The 20,145-nt window shown below is 40.5% G+C and overlaps 1 protein-coding gene across 4 annotated transcripts in view; it reads right to left on the reverse strand.

Moving 5' to 3' along the window:
* The window catches only part of SLC14A1 (solute carrier family 14 member 1 (Kidd blood group)), a 182,812-nt gene that overhangs the window by 18,037 nt on the left and 144,630 nt on the right, over positions 1-20,145 (reverse strand). For 2 of the 4 annotated variants that reach the window (XM_077283812.1, XM_077283802.1), the window contains exon 2: positions 1,530-1,692. In XM_077283812.1, coding sequence (XP_077139927.1) covers positions 1,530-1,671 — 142 coding nt within the window. In that variant the 5' untranslated portion in view covers positions 1,672-1,692. Of the gene's footprint in view, positions 1-1,529; positions 1,693-5,285; positions 5,988-20,145 lie in introns of those variants that run through there. The other 2 variants (XM_077283832.1, XM_077283822.1) reach the window with 2 other exon arrangements.

Consider the following 20,145-nt stretch of genomic DNA (forward strand, 5'->3'; position numbering starts at 1 on the left):
AAGATCTTCCACAAACCTGCAATTTCCTGCATGGAAGTTGACCTGCTGGGTTGATTTTAAACTCTGTCATGTCAATTTTTGTGCAAATTTGCCATCCAAAAGAGAGGAATCTGTGGTTAATTATACAGGAAATTTATGAGTGAATTTGGCTACAAATTTCCTATGGACTTACAGCATGTCCATAGGTGGATGCTTCCCTCCTATGAGGACTTACCCTACCTTCGTATGGCTGCATGTATTCTGGCTTTTGTTTAGAGACCCCACTATCAGTCTTGGCTGATTTGACTTGCAAAATATTGCAGTGATGGAAATTACAATGGAACCTGAAGTAGAACTCAATATAAATGATGTAATATGTTGAATCTAGCAGAGCTTTGTGTCCTCTGATATAAACGGAAGTGACTACACTAGTGAACATAGCCATGCTGTTATCTTTGCTCACACAATTCTGGAATTGGGTAATTGATAGTCTTCCAAAAGTAACTTTAGACAACAACATAAAAGAATTCATCAGATTGCTTAGTATGAGAGAAATAAAGCCAAGCATTTACAAAGTTTTTTGATATCCTGTCAGAATCAGATGCCATGATGGTGGCATAAGGGCTCGATGTCCAAAGCGACCTGTGTTTATAGCTGAGCAACATGCAACTTAATTGGTATTTCTTGGCAGATCCACCATTGGTGTCCAGTTTGGGTCACAGATGAAAGCAGGTTCAAATTGAGCCACGAGTGGACATACCATTGGTGCAACCTGAGCAGTTGCAAAGGGATGCAAAATTTGAGGAGGCCCAATTCTACCCCAAAGCAGGTGGAATTTTGCATTGTAATGAAGTGTTGCACTGGCTCATTGATGGTCAGGGAAGGCACATCTTTGGAGGTCGAAACCTCCAAAACTTCCACATGATGGCCAACATTACCCTGGCGGCTGTTATATGCTTGGACAAAATCTTCAGAACCACTGATGCAGGTGTCTCATGTAACCAAAGCATTTCTTGGATTACTAAGGTATTTACATCATTGACTAGACTTCATGTTCATCAGACCTGAATCCAGTAGAGAACCTCTGGGATGTTCTGTATTATTTAATTCAATGCTATCAAGTAGCTCAACAGACTGTCCAGGAGCTCATTGATGTCCTGACCAAGGTCTAGGAAGAGATCCCTCAGTGATCCAACCACTGTGTGATCATGAGTATCTCAGATATTGAAAAGAGGGAATGCAGGCAGGTGGGGTCCACATACACTAGTAAGGCACAACACAAACTTCAAGCAAATTTGATCCACCTGTGATTTCAAACTTTTACTTTGATTTTCTGCAGGATTTGTAATCTAGTCCTCAATCGGTTTATGATTTTGGTTTCCTCTGGTAAATGAAACTTAATTTGATTCTTAACAAATTATACCATTTTGCATAAGCAAACATTTTGAACTTGAATGTTTCATTCATTGACATCCAAAGTGTGATTTTAGTATTCCCTTAATTTTCGGATCATTCTGTATGCAATATATCATATTATAGATGGCACTCACCTCTCAACCAGTCTCCAAATTCCTTCATTTCTCCGGAGATGTAATGTAGGGCAGTGAAAAATTTTCCTAGCCAATGAGAACAACGATCCGGACTTTCCTTCTCCTCTACTTCTGCCTTGTTCATGGGGATATGACTTTCCATGGTTTCCACTCTTATATAATGCTAAAAAAAATACCAGACATTATAAATTTTTGGAAATGCCCAAGCTTTAGAGTAATTTATATATAATTTTTTATTAATTCAGTTGCTGTTAAGAACAGAATTTAAACATATTTCTACCTGTAGATGGAACAGACTGAATTAAGAAAATTATGTAGGTTATACTGGAGTAATATGCTAAAAAAAGACCCATAGGGTGCGCAAAATGCTTATCTCCACTTTGCTACAACTTTGCTGAGTTGTCACAAACTCAATTCTGCCAAGTTGATGGCTTATTTTTGGACCTTACAGGCTAATGGTGGACTGAGCTCAGATATGTTATCAAATTTAGGTTGGCTACATGAGAAAACCTCTAATTTAGTTATTCTATCACTCTGCTCCATTCCTGAAAACACTTCAAGAAAAGAAAATATAAAAAAAGTCACAAAAAAAAAGCCATTCCTATGTATATGTGCACACAGTGTCTTTTAGACACCAGCATATGCGCTTTTCCAATATGGAGACACTTCAGTTTTTAATCTTGAAGCATATTTTTTGTGCCTTTTTGGCCATTTCCTGAGCGCTTGTTTTGAAGTTTTTAACCAACAGTGTTTTTTTCTACTGTTTTTTTTCATTATTTTTAGGTCGTCTTTTTGTCTGGTGTTTTTCAGTATTATTTTTTCCTTGATTCAACAATGAAAAAATTTATAGAAGTTTATGAAGCAAAAAACACTGTGAAAATGTTTAAAAAGACGCCCAGGAGTTTTCTGGGGCCTTTTGATCCTTCCCACTGATTTGCGTTGTAAAGTGCACAGTAGAGCATCCTAAGAGTGGAACAAGCCTGAAGAACTGTCAACTCACTTCTCTTAACTTCTTGATGTCTTTTGAAATCTCAAGCGGTTAAACGATGTTCAAAAGACTGAACATACAAGCCATAATTACATATAAATGCATATGTTCATTCAGTGCTAAAGGGGTACAATGCTTCTTGAAGACTGTTGGGGGTCTACTTGGTCATAGGCCCCCACTTCAGAACTCAAAGACCAGTCATGATATGTCTCAAGATGCGCATACTCTTTAAAAAAATATGAAATTGCAAATAAGGACCGAATTGTCACAGAATGATGCAGGACATTTTGCCATAATGGATGGAGGAATCTCAGCTGAAATTTTACATAAAATCCTTTATGGCTGCCAAGCCCGCATCTAGTTTCTAGAAACATAGATATACGAACATACTCCTGTTCATACTGGTCAACTAGACAGATAAAGTAATGGTGCTATAAACCTATAAATTCATAATACGTGATGAGTCTGTAAAGATAGCTTCGTGTGAGTCTTGAGAAGATGACCTGGTTGTACAACATTCCTATTAAGTTCAAGGAAAGACTCAGAAAAGTCATTTTAGCAGAGTTCATCCTATTAATTGCTTACAATGTGTAACCCAATAGTCCTAAAACTGCATATGACATTTCACTCAACTGATAGCTTTTGATGTCAGCCTTAAAAATTGTTAGAGAGACCAACTTTAAAGGAGTTTTCCAGGAAATGCGGCTTAAGGATCTAATTGAGGAAACTCAGTGGCATCATTCTTCTAGATGACCTAACTCATATGTGTATTACAAGGACTTTACAATGAAAATAAAATAAATGGAGACTATGGTAACTTTTCCAAGATTAGAAAGTGAATGAGGGTCCCAACAGCATGCTTGCATCGAAAATTTTTGGTGACCTTACGAATGGATTGTGACTTTTCACTATGGACTAGACAGCCTCGATTCATAGCTTTGGTCAATACGACATACCATAAAATGTGCTCAGTTTGGTGCCTATAATCACTGGAAACTATTCAAGATGCTAAATAAACGAGGTAACAAACTCAGAAGACAGAGGTCTTTGTGGATGACCATCCATGATAGAAATATAAAGGGAGACATTGAAACAGCAAGGACAATTCACGTCACCGTGATGACATGGCGTTACTTCTTGGGGTAGGACTTGGATCAGACCAATTACCAGCCTTCATGGCATCTGTCAAAACTTGAGCCCAAACTCAAGACTAATTACCATTACATAAACCAGCGATTAGTGGGTCATTTTCTTTTCTCCATGGGATTATGAGATGTAAGACCAGTGTAAATCAGAATAACCTGCACATGGTTCCTTTAATATAAGGAGAGGCTCAAGTTAATTATTCTTGATTGATTTTGGTCTTTTTTTCTCCAGTAAACATGCACACAATGTGGAGTCACCGAAAGGTGAAGTCTGCAATGCGTCACAAGGAACAGATGATATTTCAATGTTTCTTTACCTTTGTGCCAATCTGTTAGCTCTGTACGGTTTGTAAACCAGCTTTCATGGAATTAAATATTTTGAAAGTTTTCCATATTGAGCTGAACGCACCCAGATTTCCGAATCTCGTGTATCACGGTGATTTTGTATTGTATCCTAACAATAGAATGAGCTCAATGGAAATAGGACACATTCCCGTAGCATACCGGAAGACGGGGTGAGCCGCTCTGATTGGCAGTCACTCAGTTATTTACTTATTGTTGCCGTTTCTTTTTTATAACGAGAACTATGGAAGTTGCCATTCAAGTCACAGTCATTACACAGATAGTAGTGTGCCGCATCCTTAACTCCCAAATTGAAAAGGGGATATACAGCAAAATAGAGGACGGGTGCAGGAGCAATCCTTTAAGAACCCAGACATTTTGGATGTTTGCGCCATAACTTTTTTACTTATCCATCGACATATTTTTATGCAGGACAAGTAGCAGTTAATTTTACAATTAAATACTCTGAAAAAATGGGTAAAATTTTCCAAGTCTGGTGAAATGGCTACAAAAAAACGCAATTCTGTCTTTTTTATATGGCGTTCACCCGGCAGTAAAAATGACTGGACAACATGATTCTCCAAATCAGTACCATTACGACAATTCCAAACTTATTTAAAGTTTTTTTTACTTTTATTGAGTTTTTTATTTCTCTTATTATGTTAGTGCTTATAAAAAAAAATTCTGAACATTAAAAAAAAAATGATGTCACCATTTCTAAGACACTTAACTTTTTATATTTTTCTATTTAAGGAGTTGTGCGATTTCAAGTTTTTTTGTGCACTGAGACATTTTTATTGATATAATTTAGAGATGTGTACGACATTTTGATCACTATTATTGTATTATTTTCTTGGAATGTCCCCCCAAAAATGACAACTTTGCCCTTTTCATTTTTAATTTTCTTTTTGGCATTCAACATACAGTTGAAAAAACATTATAGTTTGCTAGATTGGACTTTCTCGGACACAACAATACTAAATATTCTTTGTTTTTAAAGAGTTTTAACGGGGGTGATTTTAACTGCTATACATCTTTTTATTTTTTTTTACATTTTTGTTAAACATTTGTTCTTTTAATTTTAATTTTATTTTTAGTTTCCTTAGAAAACTTATATCATATACTGCATTTTGTATCAGTAATGATGCTCTTCTGTACACGTATAAGTGAACATGAACTTCATGACTTTTGACTGCTCGTTTTTTAAAACTGTTGAAATGTTCACGGTTTACTAGTAAACATGGCACAGGAAAAAAAATTAATTTAAAAAAAGATGCCCACCTTCTTGTATCACCTGTCTCCTGAACATGCAGCACTGAAGCTACACCATCCTAGTACCAGCATTGACTTACTGTGTCTTGCGTATTGGAAGATCCTTCAAGGTGCAGATGGCCATGGCCAAGGAGTCAGTACTAGATGTGATGTCAGCTCAGGTTGTAGCACCAAGCTCCCGTTAGCAAATGAGCAAAATCATCTCCAGCTTTGTAAAAGACGTTGGAAAAGACGTCACAGTCTATCATCATCATCATCCTTCTCCTCCTAAGAAGTAGTCACATGAGTGAAAGATGCCTGAAGTCTCAGAAATAGATCGAAGTCCTGCAGCAGCTGTCATGTCGGTCACCTTGGAAGTGTATTGTGAAGTATAATTGTGTATTGTGATGGGGGGAGGGGAGAGGAACACATCAGTCTCATTTCTGTTTAGTTCTGTTATTATGGATCCAATTCTGCAGAGATAGGGCAGAGCGTCTTATCTGCGTCTGGCCGGCTGCGCCGACGTTCTACTGTGGTCAAAAAAGATAAAGACGTGCTCCAAAGTTTAACACACCCTCAAAACACATACACAAATATATCATTAATATATTTACGGTACATCTTTTTTTTTTTACCTCTTTGTGGAAGGTCACTTTTTTTTCAGATTTCCATTTTTTCCTCCCCTTTCTTCCTAGGGTCATAACTTTTTTTTTTTAACTTAGTAAAATTCAAGTGCGGTGGATTGGTGACAAAAAAAAAATCCGCCTTTTTTGTGAAGTAAAAATGATTGGCTCATGTAATTCAAGTACAATTATGTTGAAAACTTTTAAAAATATTTAGATTTTTTTTAATTTTAGAGCTTTATGAATTTGAAATAATCTCTTAAGAGAAGAAGAGGAATAGCGCTCTAGTGCCTACTATAGGAAGTAGCAACCCTAAAAGTCAATAGCGACTTTCTAACGAGCCTTGTCATGTGACTTAGGATAAAAGCCAAAATCTCAGTTTGCAGACACCGTGTTTCGGGGTACTGCTCCTCGTCAGTGCAAAGTGTGAGATCTGGCTGAGTGAGAGGCGTCTGACCGGGATCCAAGGGGTAACGTTCCTTCTTGAGGAGAGCATGTCAGGCTTTACGTGTCACTCTCTACAAGGAGGAAAGTTACCCTTTGGATCCCGGTCAGATGTCTCTCACTTAGCCAATCCAGATCTCACACTTTGCACTGACGAGGGGCAGTACTCCGAAAAACAGTGTCTGCAAATTGAGATATTTCTTTTGACTTTTATAGTAAGTCATGCATCAAGGCTCTTTAGAGTGTCGATATTGACTTTAAGGATTGCTTCTTCCTACAGGTAGAACTAGAGTTCTAGTCCTCTTCATCTCTGAAGAGACAATTTGCATATTTCCCAAAGGAGCATTGCATCTTAAAAGTCTCCTCACCTCGGCATGTCAGGCTTGGCTCTCCGTAAGGAAGAACATTACCCTTTACAAATTCATAACAATTTTGCCTTTTTTATTCCACTTTGAGGGGATATGTGAGAAGATTCAGAAAATGTCAATTCTGATGTTGCGATTTCATTTTCTTTATAGCCTTTACTGGTTAATTTATTTTATAGCTAGATAGATTGGATAATGTTAATGTTTTTTTTTTAAATTTCTATAATTTTAGATTGGGAAAAGTGGGGGGGATTTAACTTTTTTTAGATGATTTTTTTTCAGATTTTTAAGAACATTTATTGCTTAGGCCACGTTCACACGTTCAGTATTTGGTCGGCATTTTATATCAGTATTTGCAAGCCGAAACCAGGGACGATGTTAGTGTCCACCCTGAGGCTCAGATCTCGAGCAGTCTTGAAATTCGCTTGTGGTCTCGTTCCAATGGTCCATTGTGAAGGGCTCGGTTGAGCTCAGCGGATTGTGCTCCGCATCCTCTGACATGTTTATAAAACGCTTATGAAGCCTTAAGACGAGCGTAGGTCAATCTAGTTCAAGCCGCCACAAGTGACTGAAAATCATATGGAAATCCCACAGGTGCCTCCAGCACAGACGATAAATATCTCTCCTTACTGCATGCTTCACATATTATTCCAAAAATGTAAGGTTACACCTAGCCTCATGTGATTACAGTGGCACGAAAAAAGGACAAGGGTTTCCTGTTCTTGGGACTTTCTTTCAATCATTTCTAAATTGGGTGTGCTGGTGTCATGCGACTACGACAAAGTTCTTTCAAGGATTTGAAACCAAGACTACTTTTCATGAAAAGCAGCTCCTTAGCAGATACAAACCACGGACAGGAGCAGCAGCAATGATCTTCTAATTTGGGGCAATGATATATAATTATTGTATAATATGGAGTCCTGCAATTTTGTAATAGAGTTTCTGTATCAGTTTCTCATCATTTTCTAGACTCCTGCTAAATTTCCCCACCTCCTCCATTTCCTCAGTCCGAGTGCGTCCTAAGTTTTCCATGGATTCGATGACTTACATGGCCGAGTCCGATCCAAACATAAGATTAAACTCGGGCATGCAACGATTTCTTAACCTTGAACAGACTTGGTCCAACAAAAAAAATCGGAAATGTGCACGGCCCTAAAGAAAAAAGGTGGTGCGAGTGCGATCTGATGTTTTTTCGGATCACATTCACACTAAAAATACACCTGTCTGCACCTAGCCTTTACAGGCGCTTTTTTGTGTTACATGTATTTTAGTTTTATAAACCTAGCAATAATAAATTCTTTATGAAAAAGAAAATCGATATATTTAAATATAAATATAGAAATACAAATGCTTTAGCTGCAGCAGTCGGCTCCTGCTTGCGTTGCATTCAACTGTATCGGCATTACATATGCTAATACTGTTAATAGCAATAGTGGAGGATAAAGTGTCCGATGACGCCCCCTCCTGCATCCTTCCCATCTGCCACTGACACAGCCGGTGCACGATGACATCACTTTATCGCACAACATGCTGTGTATGCCGGGCAGATGGCAGTGCAGCTGCTGAGACTGGAGCAGAGCCAGGATCAGTGGGGGAATGAGGAGGAGAGGTGAGTATTGTGTTATATACAGTATATATATATATATATATATATATATATATATATATATATATATACATATATAAATCAGCAGTAAATGAGTCCTGGTGGCCATAATACTGTGGGGGGGGGGCTACATCATATTCTATGGAGGGGGGTTGCATTATACTCTATCAGGGTCTACATTATATTCTATTGGGGGCTGCATACTCTATGAGGGGGCTACATTATATTCTATGGGGGCTGCATTATACCCTTTGTGGGGGCTGCAATATACCCTATGAGTGGGCTACATTAAGTTCTATGGGGGACTGCATTATACCCTATGTGGGGGGGCTACATTATATTCTATGGGGAGATTTTTTATACCCTATGAGGGGGCTGTATTTTACCCTAGAGGGGGCTGCATTATACTCTGAGGGCCTGCATTATATTTTATGGGGGGCTGCTTTATACCTTATGAGGTGGCTGCATTATACCCTATGATGGTGCTGTATTGTTCTCTGAGGGGGCGACATATATTCTAAGGGGTCTGCATTATACCATATGAGGGGGCTGCATTATAACCTATGAGGGCGCTACATTGTATTCTATGAAGGGGGTTGCATTATACTCTATGAGGGAGACTGCATTATATTCTATGGGGGGCTGCTTTATAGTATATTAACCCCTTACTGACCTCGGATGGGATAGTATGTCCGAGGTCAGCTCCCCTGCTTTGATGCAGGGCTCCGCGGTGAGCCCGCATCAAAGCCGGGACATGTCAGCTGTTTTGAACAGCTGACATGTGCCCGCAATAGCGGCGGGTGAAATCGCGATTCACCCGCCGCTATTAACTAGTTAAATGCCGCTGTCAAATACAGACAGCGGCATTTAACTACCGCATCCGGCCGGGCGGCCGGATATGAGCGCATCGCCGACCCCGTCACATGATCGGAGGTCGGCGATGCTTCTCCATTGTAACCATAGAGGTTCTTGAGACCTCTATGGTTACTGATCCCCGGCAGCTGTGAGCGCCACCCTGTGGTCGGCGCTCACAGCACACCTGATTTTCTGCTGCATAGCAGCGAACAGCAGATCGCTGCTATGTAGCAGAAGCGATCGTGCTGTGCCTGCTTCTAGCCTCCCATGGAGGCTATACAAGCATGGAAAAAGTTTAAAAAAAAGTTAAAAAAAATGTGAAAAAAATAAAAAATATATAAAAGTTTAAATCACCCCCCTTTCGCCCCAATCAAAATAAATCAATAAAAAAAAAATCAAACCTACACATATTTGGTATCGCCATGTTCAGAATCGCCCGATCTATCAATAAAAAAAGCATTAACCTGATCGCTAAACGGCGTAATGAGAAAAAAAATCGAAACGCCAGAATTACGTTTTTTTTGGTCGCCGCGACATTGCATTAAAATGCAATAACGGGCGATCAAAAGAATGTATCTGCACCGAATTGGAATAATTAAAAACGCGAGCTTGGCACGCAAAAAATAAGCCCTCAACTGACCCCAGATCATGAAAAATGGAGACGCTACGAGTATCGGAAAATGGCGCAATTTATTTATTTATTTATTTTTTTTTAGCAAAGTTTGGAATTTTATTTCACCACTTAGGAAAAAATAACCTAGTCATGTTAGGTGTCTATGAACTCGTAGTGACCTGGAGAATCATAATGGCAGGTCAGTTTTAGCATTTAGTGAACCTAGCAAAAAAGCCAAGCAAAAAACAAGTGTGGGATTGCACTTTTTTTGCAATTTCACCGCACTTGGAATTTTTTTCCCGTTTTCTAGTACACGACATGGTAAAACCAATGATGTCGTTCAAAAGTACAACTCGTCCCGCAAAATATAAGCCCTCACATGGCCAAATTGACGGAAAAATAAAAAAGTTATGGCTCTGGGAAGGAAGGGAGTGAAAAACGAACACAGAAAAACGAAAAATCCCAAGGTCATGAAGGGGTTAAGGTGGCTGCATTATATACTCTGGGGAGGGCTACATTATACCCTATGATGGGGCTGCATTATACCCTATGGGGGGGCTGCATTATATTCCATGAGGGAGGCTACATTATATTCTATGAGGGGGCTACATTATACCCTATGAGGGGATTACTCCAACCCCTGCTACATAATTAAGACATGTACTACCTTATATTATACCCTGATATTAGTGTGTTTTACAGCACAATTGGTGGTCTTGTATTTATTTCTATGTACCATAGAAGAATGATTTTCTCTAGTGGGCCCAAGGTGCTACAGTCCAACGCTGGTTAAATGAGACAGGCAACCCAACCCAAGAAGATCAGTTAGCTCCAGTAGTTGGACGTAGGATGACTCTGGCTGTATGGGTCCTACAAAATCTGGCTCAAACTCACAGTATCCAATCTACACATTATAGAGCTGTATATGTACGGTATGTGTGTGATAAAGGTGAAACATTATAACTTGCAAAAAATGACTCCAGCAGTATATTTTCATTTCTATCTAATCTTGTTTTCACAAGGCTCGCTGCCCGACATTCCAAGAAACAAGAAACAATAAAATCTTCAGCTTTTCTTATGGGGGTTATAGAGGCGGCGAGATCATTGCTCTCCTCGCCACCTCCGCAATTCTTGCAGTATCAGAATTAGGACTGTGTTGTCAATAAAAAAAAATTAAGGCTAAGTTCACACTGATTTTTTTTAACATGAATTTTGATGCAGATTTGCTTCAAAATGAACATATGTTTAGGCAACATTTAAAAAATATTATGAATTTCATCCAGAAAAAGGATGATTTTTTTAAATCTGTATTATCATCCTTATGGCATTTGTTTTGATACATCCGCAGTCAATACAATGGACAAGAACAAATACAGTTTCCTGTGTTAATAATTATAACTTATCCATAAAAACTGGATTCTTCACCGGTGATCCACTTTTCTTTTTTTGGTTTTTTTTTACACACCCATAGAACTGAATAACACACGTCAGAATACGTTGGGTTAAAAAGAAGCACATTGGGAGGGAGATTTCTATAAATCCCATTAACTTTGTTGTAAGGTGTTGACACAGCATACATACAAAATGTCAAAAACTCAGCAAAAGCTTGCATTGTCAAAAAGGCACCAAAAGCTCCTCGTGGGCAGGTAGCCTTAGTCCAGATATGTGATGATTGGCTGGTGATAGTTGGTTTTCTTAATGGCTTGTGCATACGTCCGTATTATTCGGATGAGTGATGTACGTAGTTTTGAGAGATAGCACTTGCTATTCTATGGGGTTGTGTACGTCAGATCTTTCGCTTGGCAGAGCTGGTTTACTGGTGCACAAAGCCAGTGCCTAAATAATAAGCCTATTCAGTGCACATAATTATTGGCAAGTGACTGGTTTAATCATTGCTGTGACAGATGATTTATTTTTTTTCCATGTTTTCTGTACTCTTCGGCTGCCTGCAGTAGTTTGTACCTGATGTCTATGCCCAGTTTGTGTTGTCTTGGTCACATCATGGAGAGTGAATGGTGTGTATTTTTCTAAACCTGCTTATATTAGCAGGACACACAAAGTTCTGTCTGGCAAGCAGTCAAATGTATGTGTACCGCTATTCAGTGTGCTCAAGGGTGAACAATATGGTATTAATAGTGAAGAAATAATTTGTCGTGCGTCCAAGGATGTAATTCTTATGCAATAATCATGTTCTATTATATCCTAAGTAATGACTTACAATCTGGTATTAGCTGCACTGCTTGGGTGCTATTCCTGCCAGAAGAGGAACCAGTACCGATTGCATTGAGTCCAGTTTAATAGGAGCTGATGTACGGTATCCTGTAGCAGCCACTAAACCCTGGGATAGAGCACTTCTGCTCCGTTTACTGTATGTACCCTGGCACTGCAAACAGCTGATTGGAGAAGGTGCTGGATATTGGACCTTCATCGATCTGATATTCATGACCTATTCTAAAGTTAGGCACATTCATTTCAAAGTAGTGGAAAATTCCATTTTCCAAACGACCTTCTCAAATTGGAAAAAAACATTTCACTGTTTTGAGGCTGAAAAAGATTATCATTAAAGAGGTTGTTTACTACTTTTTCATTGATGACCTATCATTAGGATAGTTCACCAATGTCTGATTGGTTGAGGTCAGATACCTAGAACCCCCACCGATCAGCTGTTCCCAGACGAAACTGCTCGATTGCGGAGCTGCTCCATCTTCTGTTAGTAGCGATGGAGTAGGGTTTTTTTGGCTGCAGATATCTGGATCTTTCATTTGGAGTAAACTATGGTTATGTTTTTGGGTCAGATACTGACTTAAAAGGTAGCGACTAGTGATGAGCGAGTGTACTCGTTGCTCGGGTTTTCCAGAGCAGGCTCGGGTGATCTCCGAGTATTTGTAACAGCTTGGAGATTTAGTTTTCGTCGCCGCAGCTGAATGATTTACAGCTACTAGCCAGCTTGATTACATGTGGGGATTCCCTAGCAACCAGGCAACCCCCACATGTACTCAGGCTGGGTAGTAGCTGTAAACATTCAGCAGCGGCGATGAAAACTAAATCTCCGAACACTAACAAATACTCGGACATCACCCGAGCGTGCACGGGAAAACCCGAGCAACGAGTACACTTGCCCATCACTAGCAGTGACCTATACATAGCACAAGAGATACAGTGGATTTCCTTCTAGCAGGGAACTACTTTCCATTTATTTCCCATGTAGAATTGCCTGTAAGAATCTTTATGCCTGCTGGATTTCCAATCTTTAAGATTTGGGGCTATCCTGTTTCACTTTTGACAGTAGATGTTGAGGGGCAGAAATATCAGACATAATGGATTTCAACATGTCCAATCCATTTCACAAGAGAAAAATCCACTGCTACAAAAGTCTTGCAGCAGTTTAGTTCTTATATGCTAGGCTAGAATAGAATCAGGATGGGGTCTGGAGGAATATGTCATATGTCTGTAGCATGATATCCTGAAGATGGGTGCTCCGTCTCTATCCCTAAAGCTAGAGGTGCCCTAGCTATTCCTGCTCCCTAGATTACTTCTAATGGTGAAGATGCTGGAACCACTTACCTTGCTGAGCTCCTGAATCTGCCCTTATCTGTCCCCTCCCACACCCAAGGAAGTGGGAAGTAGTTGTGTAAGAATACATAAACCAGACTAACAAGGGAAGACATACAGGGATAAATGAAAATTCCAATCACAAAAATATACTCTCACAAACAACAGAGTGGAACACCGGAAAGTAAAAGGAAGGAATAAACAAAAAGGAAAGGATTAGGATATATATGCACACAGACAAATCACCAAGCAACAGTCTTTAGATCAACACTCCAAATGCCTCCTCAATAAACACCTCCAACTCCACATCAGGCAATATAAAACTAACACTGGCAATCCTATTTGCTAGAAGTGAATATAAATATCCATGGGAAGTGACAAACACTGAACAGCTGAGATCATCAATCTGACCGCATAGACATCAGATGCTGGTACCCACATTCTCTCTTCAGGGCTGTAACACTTCTAGTGAACCAGATACTAAAGAGACCAGCAAACTAAGTGATAAACAGCGATCTTAGCTATCTGAAATTCAAAATTTCCATAAACAATGACCAGAGATGGAAATGGTGGTGATGGTTTAGAGGACACAGCGTATATTTTGAGTAGAGACCAGTGAAACATATTATGAATCATAAAAGTGGGTGGCAAAGCAAGGCGGCATGCTACGGGTTTGATAATGGCCACAAACTTATAAGGACAGATAAACCTGGGTCCCAATTTCCAAGAAGGAACCTTTAGCAACACACAGGTCCGGACGCACAAAACGTCTCCGATCAGCCATACTCTTATATTTGGACCCCATCTTCTTCTAATTATTAAGTACTCCTTGCCACTGGATGTAATAGACAATCAAATTTGTTCCTCATCAGGTACCCCTGAAGAATGATTCCTATAAAACAAGCTGAACGCAGGATGAAACACGTATAACAGATGAACGGGAACTTACCAGTATAGTCGTGATAACGGATATTCACCGCAAAATTCAAAATTCAGCTAGAGGTATGTAATAACCCAATTCTCCTGATTTTCAGACACAAAACACGTAAGATAAGTATCAAGATTCTGGTTAACATGTTCAGTTTGCCCAATAGACTGTGGATGAAAGGCTGAAGAACATGACAGATCAATCCCCAAACGATCACAAAACGCTCTCTAAAACTTGGAAACAAATTGTAAATTGAAAATTTGCACCAAGGTCTTGGCGTTGGGTAAAGCGGATAACGCAATAAAATTAGACATCTTGATGAATCTGTCCACCACCACCAAAATAACTGTATTACTTGCAGACACAGGTAGATCCGTAATGAAATCTACCGATAATTGTGTCCAAGGTCTACTGGGAATCGGCAATTTTTGGAGAGACCCAGATGGATGAGTATGAGGGTTCTTAGAATGTGCACAAACTCTACAGACAGATACATACTCCCAAACATCCTTGTGTACCCCAGACCACCAAAAATGCCAAGTAAGGAGATCTGTGGTGGCTTTACTATAAGGATGTCTGGCCAAGACCGAATCATGATGTTCACTTAGAACTCTAAGGCCTCTTTCACACTAGCGTCGTGCACTGCACGTCGCTATGCGTCGTTCTGCAGAAAAAACGCATCCTACAAAATTGCTTGCAGGATGCGTTTTTTTTCCATAGACTTTTATTAGCGACGCAGTGCGACGCATTGCCACACGTCGCAACCGGCGTGCGACGTTTGCGTCGTGTTGAGTCGGACCATCACCACCTAAAAACGTTGCATGTAACGTTTTTTGGTGCGTCGTGTGCAGCATTTCTGACCGCGCATGCGCGGTCGGAACTCCGCCCCCTCCTCCCCGGAGCTCAGAATGGGGCAGCGGATGCTTGGAAAAACTGCATCCGCTGCCCTTGTTGTGCGGCGCTTCCACAGTATGCGTTGATACGTCGCAACGTCGCATTGCGACGTGCGTCGTACAACGCTAGTGTGAAAGTAGCCTAAGACGGAGAGTAACAGGTACGAACAGATTACCTAATGGACAGGCAGCAGGGAGGGTTCCCCCTGCCGGAGCCTCCACAACCTCCCTCTCAAGATCAGAACCTATACCTTACCAATGTACATAGAGAATGCCCATACTCCTATCCCATGCAGAAGCAAACAGAGATGGGGTATGGTACATGAATCCAGAGTAGAGGGAAACAGACACCCCGGTCTTCTGGCCCCTGCCTGTCGTGGTAGACCCGTGACAGAATAACTGTCGGCTATAGAAGAACGTGCTGAGTGAGGGTTTAGTGTAAATCATTTTTCGAGAAATTTATAGGAGATAGCTACTTTAGAAAGATGGTAAGATGACTATGCTCTGTATGTGTTACACCGAGACAAGAATGAGAAAATGCAATATATCATACATAAGCAGGCATATCTGTTTTATTCATTTTACTGATGCTACCAAATATATGAAGAACCACAGTCTGCAGATAACCGATATAAACGTATCTACTATATAATTGTCTAAGGTCCACTTTCGTCTTTCTGTCTGTCCTTCTGTCTTTCTTTCTTTCTGTCACGGAAATCCCAAGTCGCTGATTGGTCGCGGCAAAACAGCCACGGCCAATCAACGACGAGCACAGTCTGGTGGCAAAATGGCAGCTCCTTCCTCCCTGCAGTCAGTGCCCGCTCCATACTCGCCCCCAGTCAGCGCTCACACAGGGTTATTGATGCTGCCTATGCAGCATCAATAGTAAAAAGATCTAATGTTAAAAATAATTAAAAAAAAAAAATAGTTATATACTCGCCGTCCGTCGGCCCCCCGGATCAAAAACAGGCCTTTCCCGCGCCTCGCGATGCTCCTGTGACCGCTCCATGCATTGCAATCTCGCGAGATGATGACGTAGCGGTCTCGCGAGACCGCAACATCATCATCTTGCGAGACCGCAATGCACTCTTGGGACCGGAGCGTGCGAGGAGCATCGGTAAACGCTTCGCTTGGATCCGGGGGCCAAACAAATATTTTTTATTTTAATTCTTTCTTTAAACAGGGATATGATGCCCACATTGCTATATACTACATGGGTTGTGCAATATACTACGTGGGCTGTGCAATATACTACGTGGGCTGTGCTGTATACTACGTGGGCTGCGCAATATACTACGTGGCTGTGCAATATACTACGTGGGCTGTGCTGTATACTACGTGGGCTGTGCAATATTCTTCATGGCTGTGCTGTATACTACATGGGCTGTGCAATATACTACGTGGTGTGTGCTATATACTACGTGGGCTGTGCAATATACTATGTGGGCTGTGCTATATACTACGTGGGCTGTGCAATGTACTACGTGGGCTGTGCAATATACTACGAGTGCTGTGCAATATACTATGTGGGCTGTGCTGTAAACTATGTGGGCTGTGCAATATACTACGTGGCTGTGCTGTATACTATGTGGGCTGTGCAATATACTATGTGGGCTGTGCAATATAGTACGTGGGCTGTGCAATATAGTACGTGGGCTGTGCAATATACTATGTTGGCTGTGCAATATACTATGTTGGCTGTGCAATATACTATGTGGCTGTGCAATATACTATGTGGCTGTGCAATATACTACGTGGGCTGTGCAATATACTACGTGGCTGTGTTATACACTACATGGGCTGTGCAATATAGTGGATGGGCTGTGCAATATACTATGTGGGCTGTGCAATATACTACGTGGGCTGTGCTATATACTATGTGGCTGTGTTATACATTACGTGGGCTGTTATATACTACGTGGCTGTGCTATATACTGGGGCTATAAGTGGGCTGTGCTACATAGTACGTGGGCTGTATTATATACTACGTGGGCTGTGTTATATACTGTGTGCCTCGGATGTTATTTACTATGTGAGCTGTGTTATATGCTATGTGGGCTGTTATAAACTACGTGGCTGTGTTATATGCTATGTGGGCTGTTATACACTCTGTGGGCTGTGCTTTATACTACGTGGCTGTGCTATATACTCCATGGGCTGTGCTATATACTACATGGCTGTGCTATATACTACGTGGCTGTGCTATATACTACGTGGCTGTGCTATATACTCCATGGTTACTAGTGATGAGTGAGTGTACTCGTTGCTCTGGTTTTCCCGAGCACATTCGGGTGACCTCTGAGTATTTATGACTGCTCGGAGATTTAGTTTTCATCACGGCAGCTGAATGATTTACAGCAACTAGCCAGGCTGAGTGCATGTGGGGGTTGCCTGGTTGCTAGGGAATCCCCACATGTAATCAAGCTGGCTAATAGCTGTAAATCATTCAGCTGACGCGATGAAAACTAAATCTCCGAGCAGTCATAAATACTTGGAGGTCACCCGAGCTTGCTCTGGAAAACCCGAGCAACGAGTATACTGGCTCATCACTACTGGTTACATCTACAGTATACAAAAAAAGCATAAATAATACAGCTATATATTGAAAAGACACCCTTTCATTTAGACCTAGGCATTTATATATTGAGTAAACTTACTTTTTAGCACATCATAAAAGTCAGCAATTCCTCTTTGTAGATAGTTCAGAGTGTAAAGTGGCCCAAGTGCAGGTGTGATTTCACGATTATATATCTGGTATTGAGGCAATTGTTAGAGACTTTAATATTGATATAGGTTCCTTAGGACAGGTCATCAGTGTCTGGTCTGTGTTTTAGTTGTGGGCGGAGGCCACAACTGCTCATCCACCCCTTATTGATCAGTATCCGGCCACTGCTGTTATACATGCACAGCTCTGTAGCTGACCACTTCCGGCCACCGCCAACACTGGTAACTGTGTTTCTGTCGGGGTGCTGGGTGTGGCACCCCACCGATCAGACATTGATAAACCTATCCTAAAGACACGTCATCAATCTTAAATTCCTGGACAACCCCTTTAAACCCTTAAACCCTCCAAGCCTGTTTTCACCTTCATGATCAGGCCAAATTTTACAATTCTGACCAGTGTCACTTTATGTGGGAATATCTCTGGAACGCTTCAACGGATCCCAAAGATTTTTTCGGGACATATTGTACTTCCATGGGCGCCCAGGTCTTTTTGCATTTACCAAACTGTAGATTTTGCCACTCCTAATATTGTAGCAATTTCTTGGATGGGTTTTTTCTGTTTTCGCAGCTTAAGGATGGCTTGTTTCACCTGCATGGAGAGCTCCTTTGACCGCATGTTTACTTCACAGCAAAACCTTCCAAATGCAAGCACCACACCTCAAATCAACTCCAGGCCTTTTATCTGCCTAATTGAGAATGACATAACAAACGGATTGCCCACCCCTGTCCATGAAATAGCCTTGGAGTCAATTGTCCGATTACTTTTGGACCCTTTAAAAACAGGGTGGCACATGTTAAGGAGCTGAAACTCCTAAACCCTTCATCCAATTTTAATGTGGATACCCTCAAATGAAAGCTGAAAGTCTGAACTTCAACTGCATCCGAATTGTTTTGTTTAAAATTCATTGTGGTAATGTCTATAACCAAAATTAGAAAAATGTTGTCTCTGTCCAAATATATATGGACTTAACTGTATATGTTATATTGCAGTGAAGAAAAAATAATTACATTTTTACCCCAAAATGTTTTAGCCCCAGATTTTACATTTTCATTTCATGACACCAAAATTTGTCACACTATTTCTGCTGAATGTGGAAATACCCCATATGTGGCTGCACAGTACTGCTTAGCCATAGCGAGACTCGGGCGGGACAGAGCGCTGTTTGCTTCTGGGAGCATTATTTGCCTACTGGAGAACAGAATCCCCTCTGAAGTGACCCCATCTTGGAAATTAAATCCCTTTGGGAGTTTATCTACATGTGTAGTGATGATTTTGACTCCATGGGTGTTTTCCAGAAACTGGCAGCAGTGGATGTTGCTCATTGCAAATTGCAAATCTGCTTTTGTAGTGCCCATACATTGTAGTGTTTAATACGTTATGCCCAGCTTCTGGAGACATACATTAAGCAGACTCTCATTGCTACAAAAATGAGAAACATATGGATGCTATATGTGGTTTAGGTACTCTGTGGGGATCAGAAGGGAGGGTGGAATTTGGATTTGGGAGTGCAGTATTTGTTGGATTTCATTTGGGGGATGAGGAGCCATTTCGCTTTTCCTGAGCCATTGCACTACCACTGGTAAAATGGAAGCCTTCTATATTTCCGTTAAGAGATGATGGACCTGAGTGGGAACTTGCTTTTTTGTTGATTGAGTTGAAGCTTTTATTGGGAACATTATACATAACATTTATCTGGTCTCTATGCTGAGTCTTTATATCTCGGTTTCCATCAAAATCTCCAAATGATGTGATTTTGATGAAACCCCTGATGGATCCATTCACTCTAATGAGGTAGCACAGTTACTCTCGACTCAGTCTGGCCTCTATTCAGTGGTGTCCTTCTTTTCTGAGGTGCACAAAACTAAGGTGGACAGTGCTCTTATGCTGCCTAAAAAGACAGACACTGCCGGCTCATAGGCCAGACAGCATTCTCAGTGCCTCCATCTGCCTCATTACAGGTTGATGTTTTTATTTGTTCAATTTTTTGATTGCTATCTGCTCTGATTTTTGGGAGGCAGAATAAACAAAAAAACAGCAATTCAGGAATTTTTTTTATGCAGTTCTTCCTGTGGTATAATTGATTAGCCAACCTTATTATACCTTATTATTTGGGTCAGTATGATTACAGCGATAACACATTTAATTTTTTTTTATGTTTTTTTTATGTTTTAATGCTTTTACACAATAAAAACTATTTTTATTGAAAAAAAATATTTTTGCATTGCTTCATTCTGAGATCTACAACTTTTTTATTTTTCTGCTGATGGAGCGCTATGGCTGCTTGCT

This window comes from Ranitomeya variabilis, chromosome 1 (assembly GCF_051348905.1).
Source record: "Ranitomeya variabilis isolate aRanVar5 chromosome 1, aRanVar5.hap1, whole genome shotgun sequence".
Classification (NCBI taxonomy): Eukaryota; Metazoa; Chordata; class Amphibia; order Anura; family Dendrobatidae; genus Ranitomeya; species Ranitomeya variabilis.